The 19595-nt window shown below is 42.4% G+C and overlaps 1 protein-coding gene across 1 annotated transcript in view; it reads left to right on the top strand.

Annotated features, from left to right (window-relative positions):
- The first annotated feature begins 6 nt into the window (after positions 1 to 6).
- The window catches only part of USP39 (ubiquitin specific peptidase 39), a 35199-nt gene continuing 15610 nt past the window's right edge, over positions 7 to 19595 (top strand). Inside the window, exons 1-8 of the mRNA XM_040345972.1 lie at positions 7 to 182; positions 7330 to 7405; positions 7494 to 7588; positions 7677 to 7813; positions 9334 to 9486; positions 12282 to 12507; positions 14083 to 14160; positions 17947 to 18014. Of these exons, the coding sequence (XP_040201906.1) occupies positions 125 to 182; positions 7330 to 7405; positions 7494 to 7588; positions 7677 to 7813; positions 9334 to 9486; positions 12282 to 12507; positions 14083 to 14160; positions 17947 to 18014 (891 nt within the window). The 5' untranslated portion in view covers positions 7 to 124. The remainder of the gene's footprint in view (positions 183 to 7329; positions 7406 to 7493; positions 7589 to 7676; positions 7814 to 9333; positions 9487 to 12281; positions 12508 to 14082; positions 14161 to 17946; positions 18015 to 19595) is intronic.

Genomic DNA, 19595 nt, shown 5'->3' on the forward strand with positions numbered 1-19595 from the left:
CAGTCATGTTTTTGACTGAAGCCTCGTTCTTGTGGCGCGGCTACCAATCAGTAGCTGTGTCCCGGAAGGGGCGGGGTTCTAGCCATAGCGAGGCTCGGTACGCAGCACCGGTGTGTAGAGAAAGATGAGCGCGGCGAAGAGAATAAAGCGGGAGGCGGAGGAGCCACGGGAGGATAGGAAAGGTGAGGGCGGCCTGCACTACTTTAGCATGGGGGGCGGTGTGCGCCATACCACGGGGGGAGGCGGGGCGGCCTACAGTGTGCTCCATATCATGGAGATATGTTGTGTACATGGAGGAGGGGTGCACTTTGTTTATACCGGCCCTCAATGCTTTATGGAGGCTTCTTACTCTCACTGTGCTCCTGTGTGAGAGGTCAGGATCCTTCTACATGATTCCTCACAGAATCCTCTATTGCAGGAGTATGACCAGTAACAAACCTCATATATTAGAGTGACCCCTGTGTGAATGAAGGAGCACAGGGGGCACCTCTGGACAGAAACGTTCAGTCTGAGGGGAGGGGAGTGATAGATGGACTAACACATTTAGATACACTTACAAATTAAAGCCAAGCTATTTTTTTTGATCCTGGTTACCACTGTTGGATCTATTTTTAGATCCCGGTCTAAACTGTTGGATCTATTTTTAGATCCCGGTCTAAACTGTTGGATCTATTTTTAGATCCCGGTCTAAACTGTTGGATCTATTTTTAGATCCCGGTCTGAACTGTTGGATCTATTTTTAGATCCCGGTCTGAACTGTTGGATCTATTTTTAGATCCCGGTCTGAACTGTTGGATCTATTTTTAGATCCCGGTCTGAACTGTTGGATCTATTTTTAGATCCCGCTCTGAACTGTTGGATCTATTTTTAGATCCCGCTCTGAACTGTTGGATCTATTTTTAGATCCCGCTCTGAACTGTTGGATCTATTTTTAGATCCCGCTCTGAACTGTTGGATCTATTTTTAGATCCCGCTCTGAACTGTTGGATCTATTTTTAGATCCCGCTCTGAACTGTTGGATCTATTTTTAGATCCCGCTCTGAACTGTTGGATCTATTTTTAGATCCCGCTCTGAACTGTTGGATCTATTTTTAGATCCCGCTCTGAACTGTTGGATCTATTTTTAGATCCCGCTCTGAACTGTTGGATCTATTTTTAGATCCCGCTCTGAACAGTTGGATCTATTTTTAGATCCCGCTCTGAACCTTTGGATCTATTTTTAGATCCCGCTCTGAACAGTTGGATCTATTTTTAGATCCCGCTCTGAACAGTTGGATCTATTTTTAGATCCCGCTCTGAACAGTTGGATCTATTTTTAGATCCCGCTCTGAACAGTTGGATCTATTTTTAGATCCCGCTCTGAACCGTTGGATCTATTTTTAGATCCCGCTCTGAACCGTTGGATCTATTTTTAGATCCCGCTCTGAACCGTTGGATCTATTTTTAGATCCCGCTCTGAACCGTTGGATCTATTTTTAGATCCCGCTCTGAACCGTTGGATCTATTTTTAGATCCCGCTCTGAACCGTTGGATCTATTTTTAGATCCCGCTCTGAACCGTTGGATCTATTTTTAGATCCCGCTCTGAACCGTTGGATCTATTTTTAGATCCCGCTCTGAACCGTTGGATCTATTTTTAGATCCCGCTCTGAACCGTTGGATCTATTTTTAGATCCCGCTCTGAACCGTTGGATCTATTTTTAGATCCTGCTCTGAACCGTTGGATCTATTTTTAGATCCTGCTCTGAACCGTTGGATCTATTTTTAGATCCTGCTCTGAACCGTTGGATCTATTTTTAGATCCTGCTCTGAACCGTTGGATCTATTTTTAGATCCTGCTCTGAACCGTTGGATCTATTTTTAGATCCTGCTCTGAACCGTTGGATCTATTTTTAGATCCTGCTCTGAACCGTTGGATCTATGCTTAGATCCTGCTCTGAACTGTTGGATCTATTTTTAGAACAGCTGGCTGAGCTCCACTGTAGGCTGTTGTCAGAGCTGTTTCAGGTTCTGGAAGAATCCTTACCATGTTGTTGGGATCTACCCAGCTTTCTGATTGGCAAATGGCTCCAGATCCCAGCACACAACTAAGAGCTGAAGCCGGCTGCACCCATCCCCCTCCAGCCCCATGCTGCAGTGAGCACTAGAGGGGCAGAGCAGAAGGCTGGTTATCAACAGTCACTACCCGCCACTCCAAGCTCATGTGATCACTTGGCTTGCAGCCTTAAAGCCAATAGGGGACAGCTGCAGCGTAGAGATTAGTATGTTTTGTTTTTCCATGATCTCAAACGTTTTTCTTTTACACAACACAAGCAGATTGGGTGCTAAAGACTGTCTCCTCATAGTTTCATGATGACAGATGAAGCACAAGTTAGTAATGCGGTCATAGGCCTCATTTACATGACGGACCCGCCTGTCAGTTCTGACGGCGGACCTGAGCGGCCGCTCCATGTATCCCTATGGAGCGTCGAATGTCAGCGGAGACATGTCCGCTGTCATCCGAGCCTCTAAAAACAGACGTATGGGGGGCACGTCCCCATCCGTCCATTCGGATCGGGTAAGATCTGATGAAAACGGACATGCTGTCCGTTTTCATCAGATCGCTCCATAGGACACAGCGGTGCCCGACAAGCCCCTCCCTGCTCAGTGAGCAGAGAGGAGCTTGTCATCCGTCGGCTCAGCAGAGATCTGAGGACTGATCTCCCACTGAGCCGATGGGAGCAGGCGGACTCCGTAGGAACGGAGTCCGCCTCGTGTGAATGGGGCCTTAGAGTAAAAGAAGCAGTCGGCAACTCCACAACATCAAGTGTATTCACAGTGAGTACCGTCGGCAGCAGGCTAGTTTCTGCGATAAGCCTTGTTCACAGCACGGGTGAAACTAGTCTGCTGCTGACTGTACCCACTGTGAAGGCGTCACAATAAATACGCTTGACGTTATGGAGTTGCCGGCTGCTTCTCTTACTCGATGACTGTTTGTCTATTGGTGTGTGGGAAAACACCTCAGCTTGGACACCCTGACTGCAAACTTCCAAAGTAAGACTTTGTTTCCCGCTGTTCTGCGCCATACAATCTTTGATCAAAACAAGTTGGTAATGGGCACAAACACGACTGGGGACCTGTGCTTCCCCCCTGTTTGGCTGCGGCGAGTGGCTTTCCCACACAGGATCTGCCCGCCATCTAGATCTCCCAGTATGCGCAGGTTTCCCCTCGTCGTTGGCGGCCGTCTGGCAAATCTTTGCTGCTGCAGGTCAGGATCGGATCCACCCCTGGTAATGCTGTTACACATTCAGCTCTGGCCTCTTGCTGTTTTTATTGCTGCTTCATTGTTGTAATAAACTGTTTCATCTGATTACTTATGTTAGCCTATGGACAGTTTACATTTTGGTGCATTATAGCATGAGCACCTGTCAGTGGTTTGGATGTGTATACAAACTTTTCTTTTAACCACTTGCCTCTCGCCCACAGTAAAGTTTCTGCAAGTGGCGGAAGCAGCTGTATGTCGCTTAGCACATGCACTCTGGGACACCCCCTGGGGTGCAGCGTGGAGCGATCTTGTGACCACTGTGTCTGTTGGATCACGGTGCTTGGTACAGCTTGCTTACTATTGTGAATGGCCCACAGCTATCACATGTGACCTGGGCCAATCGCAGCACCTTTTTCCATGTAATTGGCTGTAGCCAATCGCAGATCATAATGGTAAGCAAGCTGTCATGAATAAAACCATTGCCTATCCCTAGCATAGACCCTACTTGTTGGCATTGTGGAGGCGACAGAGGAACCCTTTTTCGTATGTTTTAGACATCAAATATGCCCATATTGGCAAAGTTTATGTACTCTTATTGGGGACATTACTGGTCTTGCTGTAGATCACAATTCAGCAGCTTGTATACTGCATCTCTCTCTCTCTCTCTCTCTCTCTCTCTCTCTCCAAAACATTGTGGGGAGACACCTCTTAAATGCGACTAGAGCGTGTGTGCCAACACATTGGAAATCCCCATCTATCCCTACTGTGGGCCAATGGATGAGAGAAGTAACTGGAATTATGAAAATGGAGGAACTTACGTCATCGTTAAATAGACAGGAGGCCGCTTCCACCAAACATGGTCTAAAATGGATTCATTTTATTTAATCAACCAAATGTCAACCACTCAGTTAGTGGAGCTAAATGTAGGGGAGGGGGAGCGAGGAGAGTTTTTTTTTTGTTTTGGGGAGGGTGAGTATAAGGGAAAGACATTTTGTTACACCAATAGGGATATGCAGAGCATCCCCATAAGTGATATTAATGTACAGAGACATGGCTTTTATCTTATGTCTGTAGTCTTGAGCCGAGCAAACCCACAAACTACATGTGTACATACTCTTCATCTCCTCTTTCCCCTATAGGTTAGGAATGATTGCAAATTAATACACTATATACAGATTGGTGGGGCATGCAAAGGGAAGAAGTAAGCCCTCGTACCTTTGGCCCTGTCATATGGAAAAGAGGTGGAAGGGAAATGAGATCAAGAAAAATACTTCACACCTGGCCCCAAGGGGTCGGTGGGTGTGCGGAATGCGCTGCGGAGTTTGCATGACCCCATAGATTGGGGGATGGCCCGTATACACATGGAGTCCTTATGTAAAGATAGAACATAGGCAAACACCTATTAAAATTGGTTGATCAGGCAGAGTAGATCACTGTCACAATGTCATTAGACAAGGTACCTGGGTTGCTCATTCCTTTTTTTTTTTTTTTTTTTTTTAATATATATATATATATATATATATTCCCAATGCCTCGGAATGAAGTGCAGTAAAGAAATTCACCACCTATCATTGAAAGGAAGGCTTACCAGGGATACTGTACCCTAATAAACATATGCCCAGAGGGTCAGTAAAGCAGGGTATAAACCACTCTGGGGCCTGGATCATCGGCTGCAATTCTCACGGAGACGTCTCGCACATCAATCAGAGAGGAACCCAGGGATCGAATAAAATAAATAAAAATAAAAGGTCGCTTCCAGGGGTACCCAATGTAGGCCAAAATTTAAACCAATATGTAGAGATGTAGGAGAAGAAGAGAAAGGCACATAGCGTAATACTGAAAGGTACCAATGTTTAATGTAGTTAAAAACACTTACGTTATAAAAGGTGATCAGCGCTTTCAAATGTACAAATAAGTGGCAGCGGTGGAGTCTCCTGACGCGCTTCGTATCAAATTGTGCATCGTCTGGGGTGATCCCCCACCGCTACCCTCCACAGATATAAAGGCAGAAAGACCCCGTGACCAGGAAACTATCCCCCAGGTGTCCACCCCTCAAAAGTCACACTATTTGGCCGCAGGACTAATTGAATACAAATATCAATCCTATAAAACATGCAAGTGTGTATATGGATGTGCAACCTGTAAGATCAGCATTAATATGAATAGCATTAGCAAATACCTAATGCCTGTACTTCCTGGTAAGCATATATGACCGCCGGAAATGCATCTCAAGCCTCGGTATGGGATTAACCTGAACCAGGAAATGCATCTCAAGCCTCAGTATGGGATTAACCTGAACCAGGAAATGCATCTCAAGCCTCAGTATGGGAATGACCCAAACCAGAACAGAGAATGTCTATATACGCCAGGCAAATAGGAAAAAGATGCAGACACAAATCCTATTGGCAACTAGCTATCGTAAAAAAAAAAAAAAATATTTCATACCGAGGCTTGAGATGCATATGCTGGTTCAGGTTAATTCCATACAGAGGCTTGAGATGCATTTCCGGCGGTCATATATGCTTACCAGGAAGTACAGGCTTTCGGTATTTGCTAATGCTATTCATATTAATGCTGATCTTACAGGTTGCACATCCATATATACACTTGCATGTTTTATAGGATTAATATTTGTATTCAATTAGTCCTGCGGCCAAACAGTGTGACTTTTTTTACATTAAACATTGGTACCTTTCCGTATTATGCTATGTGCCTTTCTCTTCCTCTCCTACATCTCTACATATTGGTTTACATTTTGGCCCACATTGGGTACCCCTGGAAGCGACCTTTTTCCTGATTCGATCTCTGGGTTCCTCTCTGATTGACGTGCAAGACGTCTCCGTGAGAATTGCAGCCGATGATCCAGGCCTGAGAGTGGTTTATACCCCGCTTTACTGACCCTCTGGGCATATGTTTATTAGGGTACAGTATCTCTGGTAAGCCTTCCTTTCATTGATCGGTGGTGGATTTCTTTACTGCACTTCATTCCGAGGCATTGGGACTATTATCACCAATTTTCATCACATTGGACTTTTTTTTTCACATATATTTATTTAGATTTTATATATACACCATCCAGTGTCTATACATATGACAATATATCAACCAAAAAAGTGATGTACTGTTTATTCATCCTTTCATTGGGTGATCTATTAATTTTATGCGCTACACTTTTTATGTTTGTTTTGTATTCCACCATTGTCCATTGGTAGTGTGAGCTGCTTACTATTGATAGCGCAGAATTTTCTGTTTTCTGGGTATGCCCAATAGGCTCTGTTTTTTGTATTATAATCTTTGAAATAAAATAATTGCTTATAACAGTAATCACCACTGTTGTAAGCAATAACCGTATAAAATAAACCTAAAAATCCCCAAAGTAGTACAGGGCAGGGCTTTTTTTCAGGGGGAATTTGGGGGAACTCAGTTCCACCACCTCTGGCTTAGACCCTTTGGTGCCCGATCACCACAATCACTTGTAAGTCTGGTTTCTGTGTTTACAAGTGACAGCTCTGCACTCTGTGTGTAACCCTCCTGAACTCTGCGTTCTGTATGTAATGCAATCCCGGTATTTAATGCCCCTTTAATAGCCTTCTACTGTTTGTGAAATTTGAATGGGGTCGTGGTTGAGTTCCTGCACCTATTTTTTGAGAAAAAAAGCTCTGGTACAGGGCCACTATGATTACGCTGAACTTTTCTGTTGAGCGTATGCAAAAAATAAATTAAATCTTAAAGAATTAATTTTTTTACAAAATTGAATACATTATTTTTTTTTATTTTTTACTATTCTCTTCATACTGTCAGCAGCCAGTATCCCTGATGCCACACATGATGATGCTGTACTGCACTGGTGACAGTACGTTAAAAAAAAGAAAAATGAATTGTGTCTGCAAGCTATACACTTTGTAATTTGAGGGTTTCACCATCTTTTGATTTTAACATGTATCTGTGATTCTCAAGCCCCTGTATTGCGCTTTTCTAAAGGTTCTAATCTTAACATGTTGGCGCCTGCACTGATGTCTATATAGAGTCATAATCCATTGACCCCCCAATGTGTTTTTTTTTTTTTTTTTTTTTTTTTTCTTTCAGTTTCAGGAAAACATAGTCGCAGTGAATACGAAGACAGACGTAGCCGCCATTGCCCATACCTAGACACTATTAACAGGTTTGTATACTACCAGAGTGGCCTCTTTCAGACACTGTTTGCCTCATCAAGTCTCATCTAATGATTCCTCGTCTGCTTTTTTTTTCAGGAGTTTGCTGGATTTTGACTTTGAAAAGTTATGTTCTATTTCACTGTCTCACATCAATGTATACGCTTGTCTGGTGTGTGGCAAATACTTTCAGGGTGAGTGAAATGGATGGAGTGTTACTAAGCATGTTCATTGGCAGATGTAAAGACAAGTGTGTCATTTATGATTGTTTCTTGTGTTTAGGTCGGGGGTTGAAGTCTCATGCCTACATTCACAGTGTCCAGTTCAGCCACCACGTTTTTCTGAACCTGCACACGTTGATGTTTTATTGTTTGCCTGATAATTATAAGATCATCGACTCATCATTGGAGGATATCACAGTAAGTAGAACAGTGGTGATATTAGGTTTTGTAGCCTTCAGTGTGGTAAAAAGAAAAAAAGTATTTATTGGGGTATTGCGCGCTCCGGCGTATATCGCGCACCCCTAAAGTGGACCCGCATTCCTGTAAAAAAAAAAAAAACATTTTAGTACTTAGTTTTGGTGTCTTGCGCGGCGGCCTCGTCGGGTCCGTCTGCGGCTTCGGGTGTCCTCTTCGTCGGGTCCGGTGTCCTTCTGCAGTGTCCTCCCTGCTTTCCCGCGCCGAGTTTGAATACTGCGCCGGCATATACCGAGCGCAGTACACTTGTGTATAGTCTGGCAGGCTCGGCTCCTCTCGTGCTCACGTCCTGTACGTCCAGGACGTGAGCGCGAGAGGAGCCGAAACTGCCCGACCAAACACGAGTGTACTGCGCTCGGTATATGCCGGCGCAGTGTTCAAACTCGGCGCGGGTATCGGCGTATATCGCGCACCCACAATTATGCCCTGATTTTCAGGGCAAAAAAGTGCGCGGTATACGCCGATAAATACGGTATATATAATTTTGTATTCAACTTTTTTAAATTTTTAGCATGAATATAATATTTATTGTCTGCCATTATTGGCACTTTGAAGAAAGAAAAGTTTAAGAAAAATGTATCCCTTTTTAAAGCAGAGTTCCGTCGAAAAAAATAAACAATTAAAAGTCGGCAGCTACAAATGCTGCAGCTGCTGACTTTTAATATTGGGACACTTACCTGCCTAGGGTGCCCGCGATGTCCTCACCTGAAGCTGATCTGTCCCTCCAGGCTCCCGGGTGGAGGTGCCGCTTTCTTCGGTAAGGGAATCGGGAAGTGAAGCCTTGTGGCTTCCTTTCCTGGTTCCCTACTGCGCATGTGTGAGTCGCGCTGCAAGCTCTCACTGGTCCCTGCTGTCTTTTGGGACCAGTGCATCTCCCAGAAGACAGTGAAGGGGCCGGACATGGCGTCGATCGCCGCGGATACTGCAGTGATATATGCCCAGAAGTGGGAGCAAATACCTGGATTATGCAGGTATCTGCTCCCCCCCAAAAGGTGCCAAATGTGACACCGGAGGGGGGGGGGGGGGGAATCCGAAAAGTGGAAGTTTTATTTTTGGGTGGAACGCAGCTTTAAATTCTGTTTGTCTTCACACTGGTCTATTGCGCTTCCGATGTGGTGTTAAAAATCCTGGTTGCTGCATTTTTGGTACATTAAAAAAAAAAACGCAACACCCCATTGAAATACATTGCAAACACAGCAAGAAAGCATCAATGAAGCTCCCGTGTTACATTTTTGAGTTACATGACCTATGAAAAACACACCATAAACGCAGCAAAATCTCACGCTCTTTTGGTGCTATTTTCAGCACCTTCTCCTCTCAGCAAAATGCCAAACACGACACCGAAATTTCGGTGCATCTCTAGTACATGCCTCATATAGTACACCATTAGTTTAAATGCACTTTATTTCTTTTATTGTTTTTTTGACCTGTCTTTTCCTCACATTTCTCTTGTTTTTCTGCAGTATGTTTTGAAACCAACATTTACTAAAACCCAGATCAGTAATCTGGATAAACAGGCCAAGTTGTCCAGAGCATATGATGGAACTACCTATTTGCCAGGCATTGTGGGGCTCAATAACATCAAAGCTAATGACTATGCTAATGCTGTTCTGCAGGTAAGTGTTTTCAAGAAAATGTTTTTTTTTTATGGGACTCCATTCTTTGTTAGTTATATGTTCATTAAAGAAGAACTTCAGCTTTTCCTCCACAGAACAACAGATGCACTATGCATGTAAAGGAATCGCAACCCCACTGTCAGTTTATGGGGGTTATTTACAAAAGGCAAATCCACTTTGCACTTGGAAATGCAGTCGCTGTAAAACTGAGGGGTAGATCTGAAATGAGAGGAAGTTCTGCCGATTTTCTCATCCAATCGTGTGCAAACTAAAATGCTGTTTTTTAATTTTCTTGCATGATCCACAGCGACTGCACTTCCAAGTGTGCTTGCAGTGCAAAGTGGATTTGCCTTTAGTAAATAACCCCCATGTATAACTTGCCTCCTTTAGCCGTATATCTGTGTTTGTGATGTCACTCCCTTTTTTCCAGTCCTGATACTACATGTCCCATGATATTTTGAGCCTCTTGCTTCTGGGTGGGATATGGGAGTCACTTGTAGCAGTTCTGGGAGTTGCTGTGGATGGGTCCTAGAGTTACTGTGGGTGTTTCTGGACCTTAATGCAGGTGGTAAAAGGTGTAAATGTGTCATTCCTGTCTTGCAGCATGACCAAGAATAATGGCTTACTGCAAGAATACAGAGGAAGGGCTATGGGAGGTTAATATGAATCACTTCAGAGAGCAGATCTCTGAGGGGTGGGACTCTCCCTTTTTACACTGGTCAGCATACTTAACTGGGCAGGATTGCATTATAACTGTGATCCATTCAATCCTGCCCAGTGTCGGCACAGCTAGCTTTCTGAACAGGCTGCAATTGAAGGGGTTTCCTTCTTGAATAATGCTGTGATCTGTAAGCCGGACTTTGTTGGTGGGGGTTTGGAGTCTTCCTGTAGGTGTGACTGGGTGGGATTGAATGCTTATTAGGATGTATTTAATCCCATCCGCCATCAGGGCTGTGAAGGAAGTTACATCGTTTGCAGAGTCTGAAAGACTACAGTGGGGTGTGTTTTAGGCTCTAGCTGCTGCAGGAAGTGGCTGTGGAAAGGACAGTCTATCAGCAGGAAATACAGACTGTCACATGATACGAAGCCACAACTAAACCTAGAACATCAGGGGATCTGCAGGCAACAGAGCAACATGGTACAGAGGTAGGATCTATGCTTGGACTGATCATTCAATTTCGTTCTAGTAAAAAGAAAGTTGCAATTCAGGTTCAATTTTGTAACAAATGAAAAACCAAGGAAGCCCATCCTAGCGCAATAGAACCTTTTATTTGTCTGACATAACCACACAACATAAAATGTGCGCACATGGATCGTATAACTGTAAAGCCAGGGAGGGTGTGGATAGCCTGGTCACGTGACGTGTATTGCAGACATGGTCTCGTTACTCAAACATGCTGCAGTTTTAATTTTGTGGCTTTTAAGTTTGCTTTCATCCTGAATGGTTTCCAGTAGCCAAATTAACCAAAATTTGGTGAAATGTTAACTAAACCCCATCGCAGTCGCTCTAATTTGTATTGTCTAGTCACTTGAAACCAGAACATTTTAGAGTGAGTAACTTGTATAGCGCAACAAATGCGAACTTAATCGCCTCAAGGCGCTTGACATACAGAGTCGTACCGGTCCTTCAGAAGAGGTGGGTCTTTAGTTTTTTCCTAAAGGCCTGATGGTTTTCCTCCAAGCGGATGGTGGTGGGTAGAGCATTCCAGAGCCGTGGTCCTTGGACCGAAAATCTGCGTTCTCCCTTCGATTTGTAGCGGGATTTAGGAATTTGGAGAAGGTTTTGGTTGGTTGACCGGAGCACGCGCTTGGTGACGTAGGGTTTTATTTTCTCGCTTAAGTATTGGGGAACGTTCCCCTGTATACATTTGTGGGTGAGGCAGAGTGTCTTGAATGTCACCCGGTCCTGTACGGGCAGCCAGTGGAGGGACCTTAAGACCGGGGAGACTGATTCCCACGGCTTTTTACCGGTTACCAGTCTGGCTGCCGTGTTCTGGACGACTTGTAGATGTGAAATCTGGTATTTCGGTAGTCCTAAGTAGAGGGAATTTGCGTAGTCGAGTCGTGAGTTGATGATCGTTCCAACCACTACTGCTTTGTCCTCTTCCGGGATGAAGGGGATGAGTCTACGTAGCATGCGGAGCAGATGATGAGAACCGTTGACGACTGATCCTATTTGTGCATCCATCGTCATGTCTGAGTCAAAGATGACTCAGAGACTTTTGGCTGGTGGGTGTGAACAAACAAAAAAAAAAGTACCGCTCTAATGCTACTGTCACTGATATCAGCCAACATGACATGTAATGAACTGGAGAAGATAAAACCGATTGTCAGGCTACAATATGCTACAGAAAAATGGCAACTGATGGCGCGCAGACTCACTGTCACCAAAACTTAAGCAGTAACGCAAGACGGCTTCAGCTGTGCTCTCCACCCGTAGGAGAGGTCCCTCAGGCGCGTTTCACCCCCTAGTGGGCTTAATTGTTGAGCTGCCTCTGATTAAACCCACTAAGGGGGTGAAACTCATCCGAGGGACCTCACCTGCTGATGGCGAGCAGAATGATCTCTCCTGACCTCTTCTGCTTTTGTTTTGCTCACAGTGCAACGGCATCATGTGAGCCATCAGCTGCCATTTTTCTGTAGCAGAAAATGTTCATGATTAAAGCAAGAAAATTGCTTAGTGTGTGTCGGCATTACTGCTCACTCTACAGTTGGTGGGATTTGTGTTTCCTTGTAGACCACTGAAGGCTTTGTAGTAACCAGAGAGCTCAGAATATATATTTTTTCTTTTCTAGGCATTATCCAATGTGCCCCCATTAAGGAACTACTTCCAGGAAGAAGAAAATTATAAAGACATCAAGCGCCCCCCAGGAGATATTATGTTCTTGCTGGTTCAGAGGTTTGGAGAGCTGATGAGAAAGCTGTGGAACCCCAGAAATTTTAAAGCCCATGTTTCCCCTCATGAAATGCTGCAAGCTGTGGTTCTGTGCAGCAAGAAGAAATTCCAAATCACAAAGCAGGGTGAGGGCAATGTGTTACAAGGCTTTTATATTGTGATACCTTCAAATTTTCTAGGATAATTATGCAAGTAAAAATAATTTTTTTGTGTCCCTGTGATGTTTTTCACAATAACAAACTCGCACACAGTGGGGTTGATTTACTAAAACTGGAAAGTTCAAAATCTGGTGCAGCTCTGCATAGAAACCAATCGGTTTCCAGTTTTTTTTTTTGTCAAAACTAAATTAACCACCCCTTCCGTCCGGCCTATAGCAGGTTGACGACCGGGAAGTGGTTCTGTTATCCTGACTGGGCGTCATATGATATCCAGCAGGACAACATGGGGGCGCACATTGCGGCATATCAGTCTGACACGCCGCATCTCAGATCTGACAGAGGCTTCTTGCCACGTGATCAGCTGTGACCAATCACAGCTAATCATTGCATGAACCAGGAAGTGCCGGTAAACGGCATTCCTCGGTTCACGCTGATGGAGCCGATCAGCGGCTCTCCCTGTCAGAGGGGGGGGGGTCTGTGCTGATAATCAGCACAGCCCCATCAGATGTGCCCATCAGCTGAAAAAAAGTGCCCATAAGCTGCCAGTCAGTGCCCCATAAAAAAAAAGGCTGGACAGTGGCCATCACAGTGCCCAGCAGTAAAAGCTATCAGTGCCCATCACAACCGCCTGTCAGTGCCCATTAGTGCTGCATATGGGTGCCCATCAATTCTACATCTCAGTGCCCGTCAGTGAAGGAGAAAACAATATTTGACAACTGAAACAAAGAAAAACTTTTTTTTTTTTCAAAAATTTTGTTCTTTTTTAAGTTTAGCAAAAAATAAAAACCGCAGAGGTGATCAAATACCACCAAAAGAAAGCTCTATTTGTGGGAACAAATTAGAAACATTTGGTTTGGGTACAGTGCAGCATCACAGCACAATTGTCATTCAAAGTGCGACAGCTGAAAGCTGAAATTTGGTATTGAATTGGTTAAAGAAGCTGAAGTTAGAAGTTGATTGGCAGCTGCCATGCACAGCTGCACCAGATTTTGCACTGTTCAGTTTTAGGCTCGGTTTACACTTGTGCGATGCGGGAACCCTGCAGATTCACTGTGGGTTTCCTCATCGCACCCAACTCACACGGCAGTTCACGCTGCCATATGCAAGCTGCTGGGAGTGTCAATACATTAATGACACCCCAATTTCAGCTCGCATTTTGCATTGCGAATGGACATTTCAGACATGAATCGGATCCAATTCTGGTGCTGACCAAAAAAAAGGTCCTGTGTGAGTTTGGTCCGGATGCGATATCAGTAATACTAACTAACTGGCTGAAATTGCATGTGATTTGCTCTGCAGTGCGGTGCGAATCACATGCGATAGAGATATCTATCTATCTATTGTTTGTTTTGTTTTTTCTTTATCCAGTGTGGTTTGGATCAAGGTTTTTTTTTTTATATATTTTTTTTTTTTTTTTTGTCAAAATTATAAAATCTTCCAATCATGTACAGTAAGTATATCACAACTCTAATTTTTATATCTGGCATTTGTTTTTCTTCATGTTGAATGTTGTGTTTTAAGTGTCATCATAATCTGTTATAGGTGATGGTGTGGACTTTCTTTCCTGGTTCTTAAATGCCTTGACCTCTGCTCTTGGGGGTACTAAGAAGAATAAGAATAGTAAGTCTCCACTTTTCCAATGCGTACTTTGGTCTGTTGTAAAGATTTGCATTTTTCTTATTGGCTCACTTTCATTTAACATAATTTCTGAATATTTATTTAATGTTTTTTACATTTACATGACGGAGAAAACCTTAGTATTAGAATTGATGGATGCAGAATACTCAGTTTAGTGGCTCTTAAGGGTGCTGTATCCCAAGAACGTTATTAAAGCAGTATTAAATTGCAGCTTACCAATGATGTGGTGACTGCATTGGTTTTCTTTTATAGTCTCTTCCCTTTATTTTCACCTGGTGATCCATCCTGTAAAGCCGGTCATAGATGGAGCAGTTTCTTTCCTTTCACCACGGGTTGCATGCAAGAAAATCGCTAGATTCTCCCATCAACACAGTCAGTGTTGATGAGGGGGGGGGGGGATCCCTCCCATGGAGCTATTGTGTTCTCCCGGCGGGAGAAGAAGCCCCCACCCCGAGTACACATACATATTTGCTAGCGGCTATAACAGCCACTAGCAATAATTGCGTGTACAATCTGACGGGCTGGTTGTACCCAAGTTAATCACTCAACTTTGGGTACATTCAGCCTGCCCATACCTGGTTCAAATGTTGGGTGGTCCCTGCTGAACTGGCCGAGATACGAACCGTCTATGGCCAGCTTTAGTCTTTCTTTTTTTAACTTCCTGTAACAGACCAGCCTGTTCAGATAAAGCAGTTCAGGGGTGAAGGTAAACCTTCTTGACAGCTGTGCTTACAATGATCAAAATGTTATTACGTTTTATAAAACCTTTATTCTCGGGGGGGAAAAAAAAACACCTTTTCTTTTTTAAAGTGGATGTATACTTAGTTCATGAAATTTGACCTAAGCACATATATCTGTAGTGTTTTCTTATCTATATAATAAACAGTGCAGCGCAATAAAACAAAAATAAATATATAAATAAAGTGAAAAGATACACAATGCTAGGGTATATAATAAGAAAAACAGTGTCCATGTGAGGAAAAAACATAAATAAATAAATCAACAGTCAGTCCAACGAAAAGAAATTCCAGAGTGAAAAGTGAAGGGATGACACCATATAATATCCACCACCAGTGAAAGATGGCCTCTCACCTCAGAGCTTAGACCCTTGCGGATCACAAAGCATATCTGTTTGTATTAACAGCTGACAGCCTCCATAGGAAACGAATGGATGCGATTAGCACCACGGATCCAGACCCAATGACTTTCCAACAGGGATACCACCATATAATTGGAAAGAAAGGGAAAATCTAGTGCTCTCCGATTGGATTTCTTTTATTAAAAACGAACAATAAAAAAGTTGCACTCACATGTAAGGACACTCAGTGTGCCGAGTGTCAGCATAACAGCATACATCAGTATGTAAAACCATCTGTCTGCAATCTGCGGCGGTCGTGGGTGACGTTATGCGTAGCTCCTACCCTCTGTACGCTTTCCATCCCATGGGCGGGACTTCCTCAGCGTGGGTTAAGGGAGCACACACTAAAACGTCCTCTGTGACTGGTATTTATATGTAACCCCAGCAGCATGTTCACCAATCACATCCTAATGGGGATGCAGCTGATAACAGCAATTGCATCTCACAAAAAGAGTTACTAAATTAGGAATGGCAATGCAACAGCTGGGGAAACCATTTAAAAAGAAAAAACAATGGCTAAAATGATTAAACTGACTAAATCCAGCGAACAAAAGGAAAAATTCAAAATATAAAATTCACTGGTATTGTCATATCATAAATTGGAACATAGTTCATACTAATAAGATTTAAAATGAGTTTGCACACATAGGTGCAAAACACTCAAATTTAAATGCCAATATATATGTAAGAAACAGGACGTCATCCACGATCGCCTCAATTAGTGAGTCAACATACAATATCACATTGTACATAATCAATATCCAATATTAATATAAATATTAGAAAAAGAAAATAAAAAATAATAAAATACAATATACAAAAACATGAAAAAATATAAAAATTTAAAATAAAGATATATATACACATACAAAGTGTGTGTGTGTGTATGTATGTAGATAGATAGAGTGTGTATGTGTGTGTATGTGTGTGTGTGTGTGTGTGTGTGTATATATATATATATATATATATATATGTGTATGTATATATATATGTATATGTATATATATATATATGTATATATATATATATATATATATATATATATATATATTTGAAATCCAGAGAATCCTGAACTCAAAGGACCATCTTAATCTAAAATATTCCAGAACTACACACCTTTAATCCACCTCATCTATCTGAGATGAAGCAGTTAAGGTCGAACTCTACGTTCAAACCAGCCGGGGAGGCAACTTTGAGCTCAAAAATCCAAAAGTGTTTTCTTATCTCTCTCCAAAGCACTTAGTACCCTGTCTTTCTTCTGTTCTCTGTCAACCAAGATCAAACCAGCCAGATTAGCAGAGAGCTTGCCTTGTCACAGCACGGCTCTGCAAGTCTTTGCCTACCTAGAGGGGGGGGGGGCTTTCCACTAATCAGCTGTATGGCAAGAATCCACTCCCAGTGCTGAAAAGGAAGAGAGAATTCTTTAACGCGGTGTGCACTTTCTAAAGCGTATATAAAGCTGAAGACAACAGATATACATGTAAAGTTTATGTAGAGAGATTTGTTTCATCTCTGTGTATCATGTGAGGCTGTTCACTTCACTGGATATATGTGAGGGGTTACATCCATTTTAACTGTGACAATCCGGCGCTTCCGCTAGCTGGAGGCGGGATCACCTCTATTGTATAGGAAACTGGAAGCGATGAGTATTCATCACTTCCGGTTTTGTAAACGGTGCCATTTTTAAATGGGGAAAGCATCTGATGACACTGATCTTAGTGTGATCAGATGCTTTTAAGGGCAGAGGAGACATCTGAGATCTGATAGACCCAAGATCTCTCCATAAAGAGTACCTGTCACTGCCTTTTGCTATCACATGGGATATTTATAATCCCGATTAAAACAATAGTCATTTAACAAAAATTTTTTTTTTTTTTAAGTGTCCCTGTCCCCCGCGTGCTTGCACACAAAAGCGAACGCACACGTTGGTCCTGCATGCATGTAAACAGCGATCATCCCACACATGAGATATCACTGCAAACATCACATCGTGGGCAGTAATTCTAGCACCAGACCTGTGTAAATCTAAAGGGGTAACCTGTAAAGGGTTTTAAAGTCTCGCCTATGGATAACAAAATTTACGCAGTTTGTCGCTGTTGCGTGGGCATGCGTGATATGTTTGATATCAATTTAGTCAGCTTAACATCATCTTTTAAATTTTACCAAACAATTGTGTTTTTTGTACATTCAAGTTCAAAAAAGTGTGTGTATATGTGTGTGTGTGTGTGTGTGTGTATGTATATATATATATTAATATAATTTTTTTTTCCCCAAAAATTTGGCATTTGAAAAACCACTGCGCAAATAAAGTGATACATAAAAAAAAAATGGGTAATGTGTTTGTGAAGGCGGAGATGGGGAGACCTAGGGCGGGTTTCACACACATTCAGGTTAAAATAAAAGTTGAGTCTATCACTTTAAGGTGTTTTTTATTTTGTAAATCTCTCAAAATAGATTGAAACACCTGGCAATCCCTCCAAATACACCTTTGTTTTTTGTGTGTTTTCATAACCTTTTAATAAGAGTTTGTTATAACAAGGGGAACATTTTTCCATCTGCTCTCTGGTTGTATACCTGTTTTTTTATAATATGTTTCACCGTTTTCAGCTGAATGTTCCTGTGTCTTTCAGCAATTGTGACCGAAGTGTTTCAGGGACAGATGAGGATTTTCACCAAGAAGTTGCCCCATCCTGATCTGGTAAGCTGAAACCACAGACTTCTGTTCGATGTAAAGGCAAACGCACTTCTGTGTGTTAAGATCAAGGCAAAACTTTTATTTTTTATTTTATTTTTTGCACAGTGAGGGGAAAAAAGTATTTAATCTCCTGCTGATTTTGTACGTTTTCCCACTGACAAATTATCAGTTTATAATTTTAATGGTAGGTTTATTTAAACAGTGAGAGACTAACAACCAAATGTATTGAAAAAGTTTTATAAATTGATTTGCATTTTTTTTTTTTTATTGTTATTGTTATTATTATTTATTAGTTTATTGGTTTTCAAGATAACGTTTTGACAGGCTTTTATCTAGTATACAGTGAGCTTTACAAAGCCAGTAGCCAAACATGGCCAACTTTATAACACAGTAGTCCTCTTAACCCCCGGTTTCCCCAATGGAGGGAAACTTGATTTAATGATTTACCAAGGACCACGTAGGGCCCAAAATCGGTACGTTAAATTGCTACCAACGGTATAAGTCTCCTCTGACCACAATACTTTCACCCAGTTCTCCTCTGAATCATTTAGATGTTCTTTATCAATCTTCAGACGGGTCTGTACATGTGCTTTCTTGAGCAGGGGAACCTTATGGGCGCTGCAGGATTTCATTCCTTCACGATGTAGTGTGTTACCAATTGTTTTCTTGGTGACCATTGTTCCAGCTGCCTGGAGATCATTTACAAGATTCTTCCGTGTAGTTCTGGGCTGATTCCTCACTGTTCTCATGATCATTGAAACGCCACAAACTGAGATCCTGCATGGAGCCCCAGACTGAGGGAGATTGACAGTTATTTTGTGTTTCTTTCATTTGCGAATAATCGCACAAACTGTTGTCATCCTCTCACCAAGCTGCTTGGCAATGGTCTTGTAGCCCATTTCAGCCTTGTGTAGGTCTACAATCTTGTCCCTGACATCCTTGGACCCCTCTTTGGTCTTCGCCATGGTGGAGAGAATCTGATTGCTTCTGTGGACAGGTGTCTTTTATACAGGTAACAAGTTGAGATTAGGAGCACTCCCTTTTTAAGAGAGTGCTCCTAATCTCAGCTTGTTACCTGTATAGAAGACTCCTGGGAGCCAGAAATCTTGCTGATTTGATAGGTGATCAAATACTTATTTCACTAATTAAGATGCAAATCAATTTATAACTTTTTTGAAATGTGTTTTTTCTGGATATTTTTGTTATGTCTCATTGTAAAATAAACCTACCAATAAAATTATAGACTGATCATTTCTTTGTCAGTGGGCAAACTTACAAAATCAGCAGGGGATCAAATACTTTGTTCCCTCACTGTATAGAGTGAAGAGGGATTAGAACACCTCTTGGGTTTTATTGCTATCTGTGCCCTCCATTAGGGAGATTCACCTTTTCCATTTGACTTGTCTACAGTCATCATTGAAAGTAGAAGAAAATCCCACATTTTGGACTGTCCCCAAAACGGTATTAGATAGGGGTGCAACGGATCAAAAAACTCACGGATCGGATCGATCCTCGGATCAGGAGTCACGGATCGGATCATTTTCGGATCAGCAAAAAAAAAAAAAAGACAAATCTTGTTACACC

Source organism: Rana temporaria, chromosome 3 (assembly GCF_905171775.1).
Source record: "Rana temporaria chromosome 3, aRanTem1.1, whole genome shotgun sequence".
NCBI classification, from domain to species: domain Eukaryota; kingdom Metazoa; phylum Chordata; class Amphibia; order Anura; family Ranidae; genus Rana; species Rana temporaria.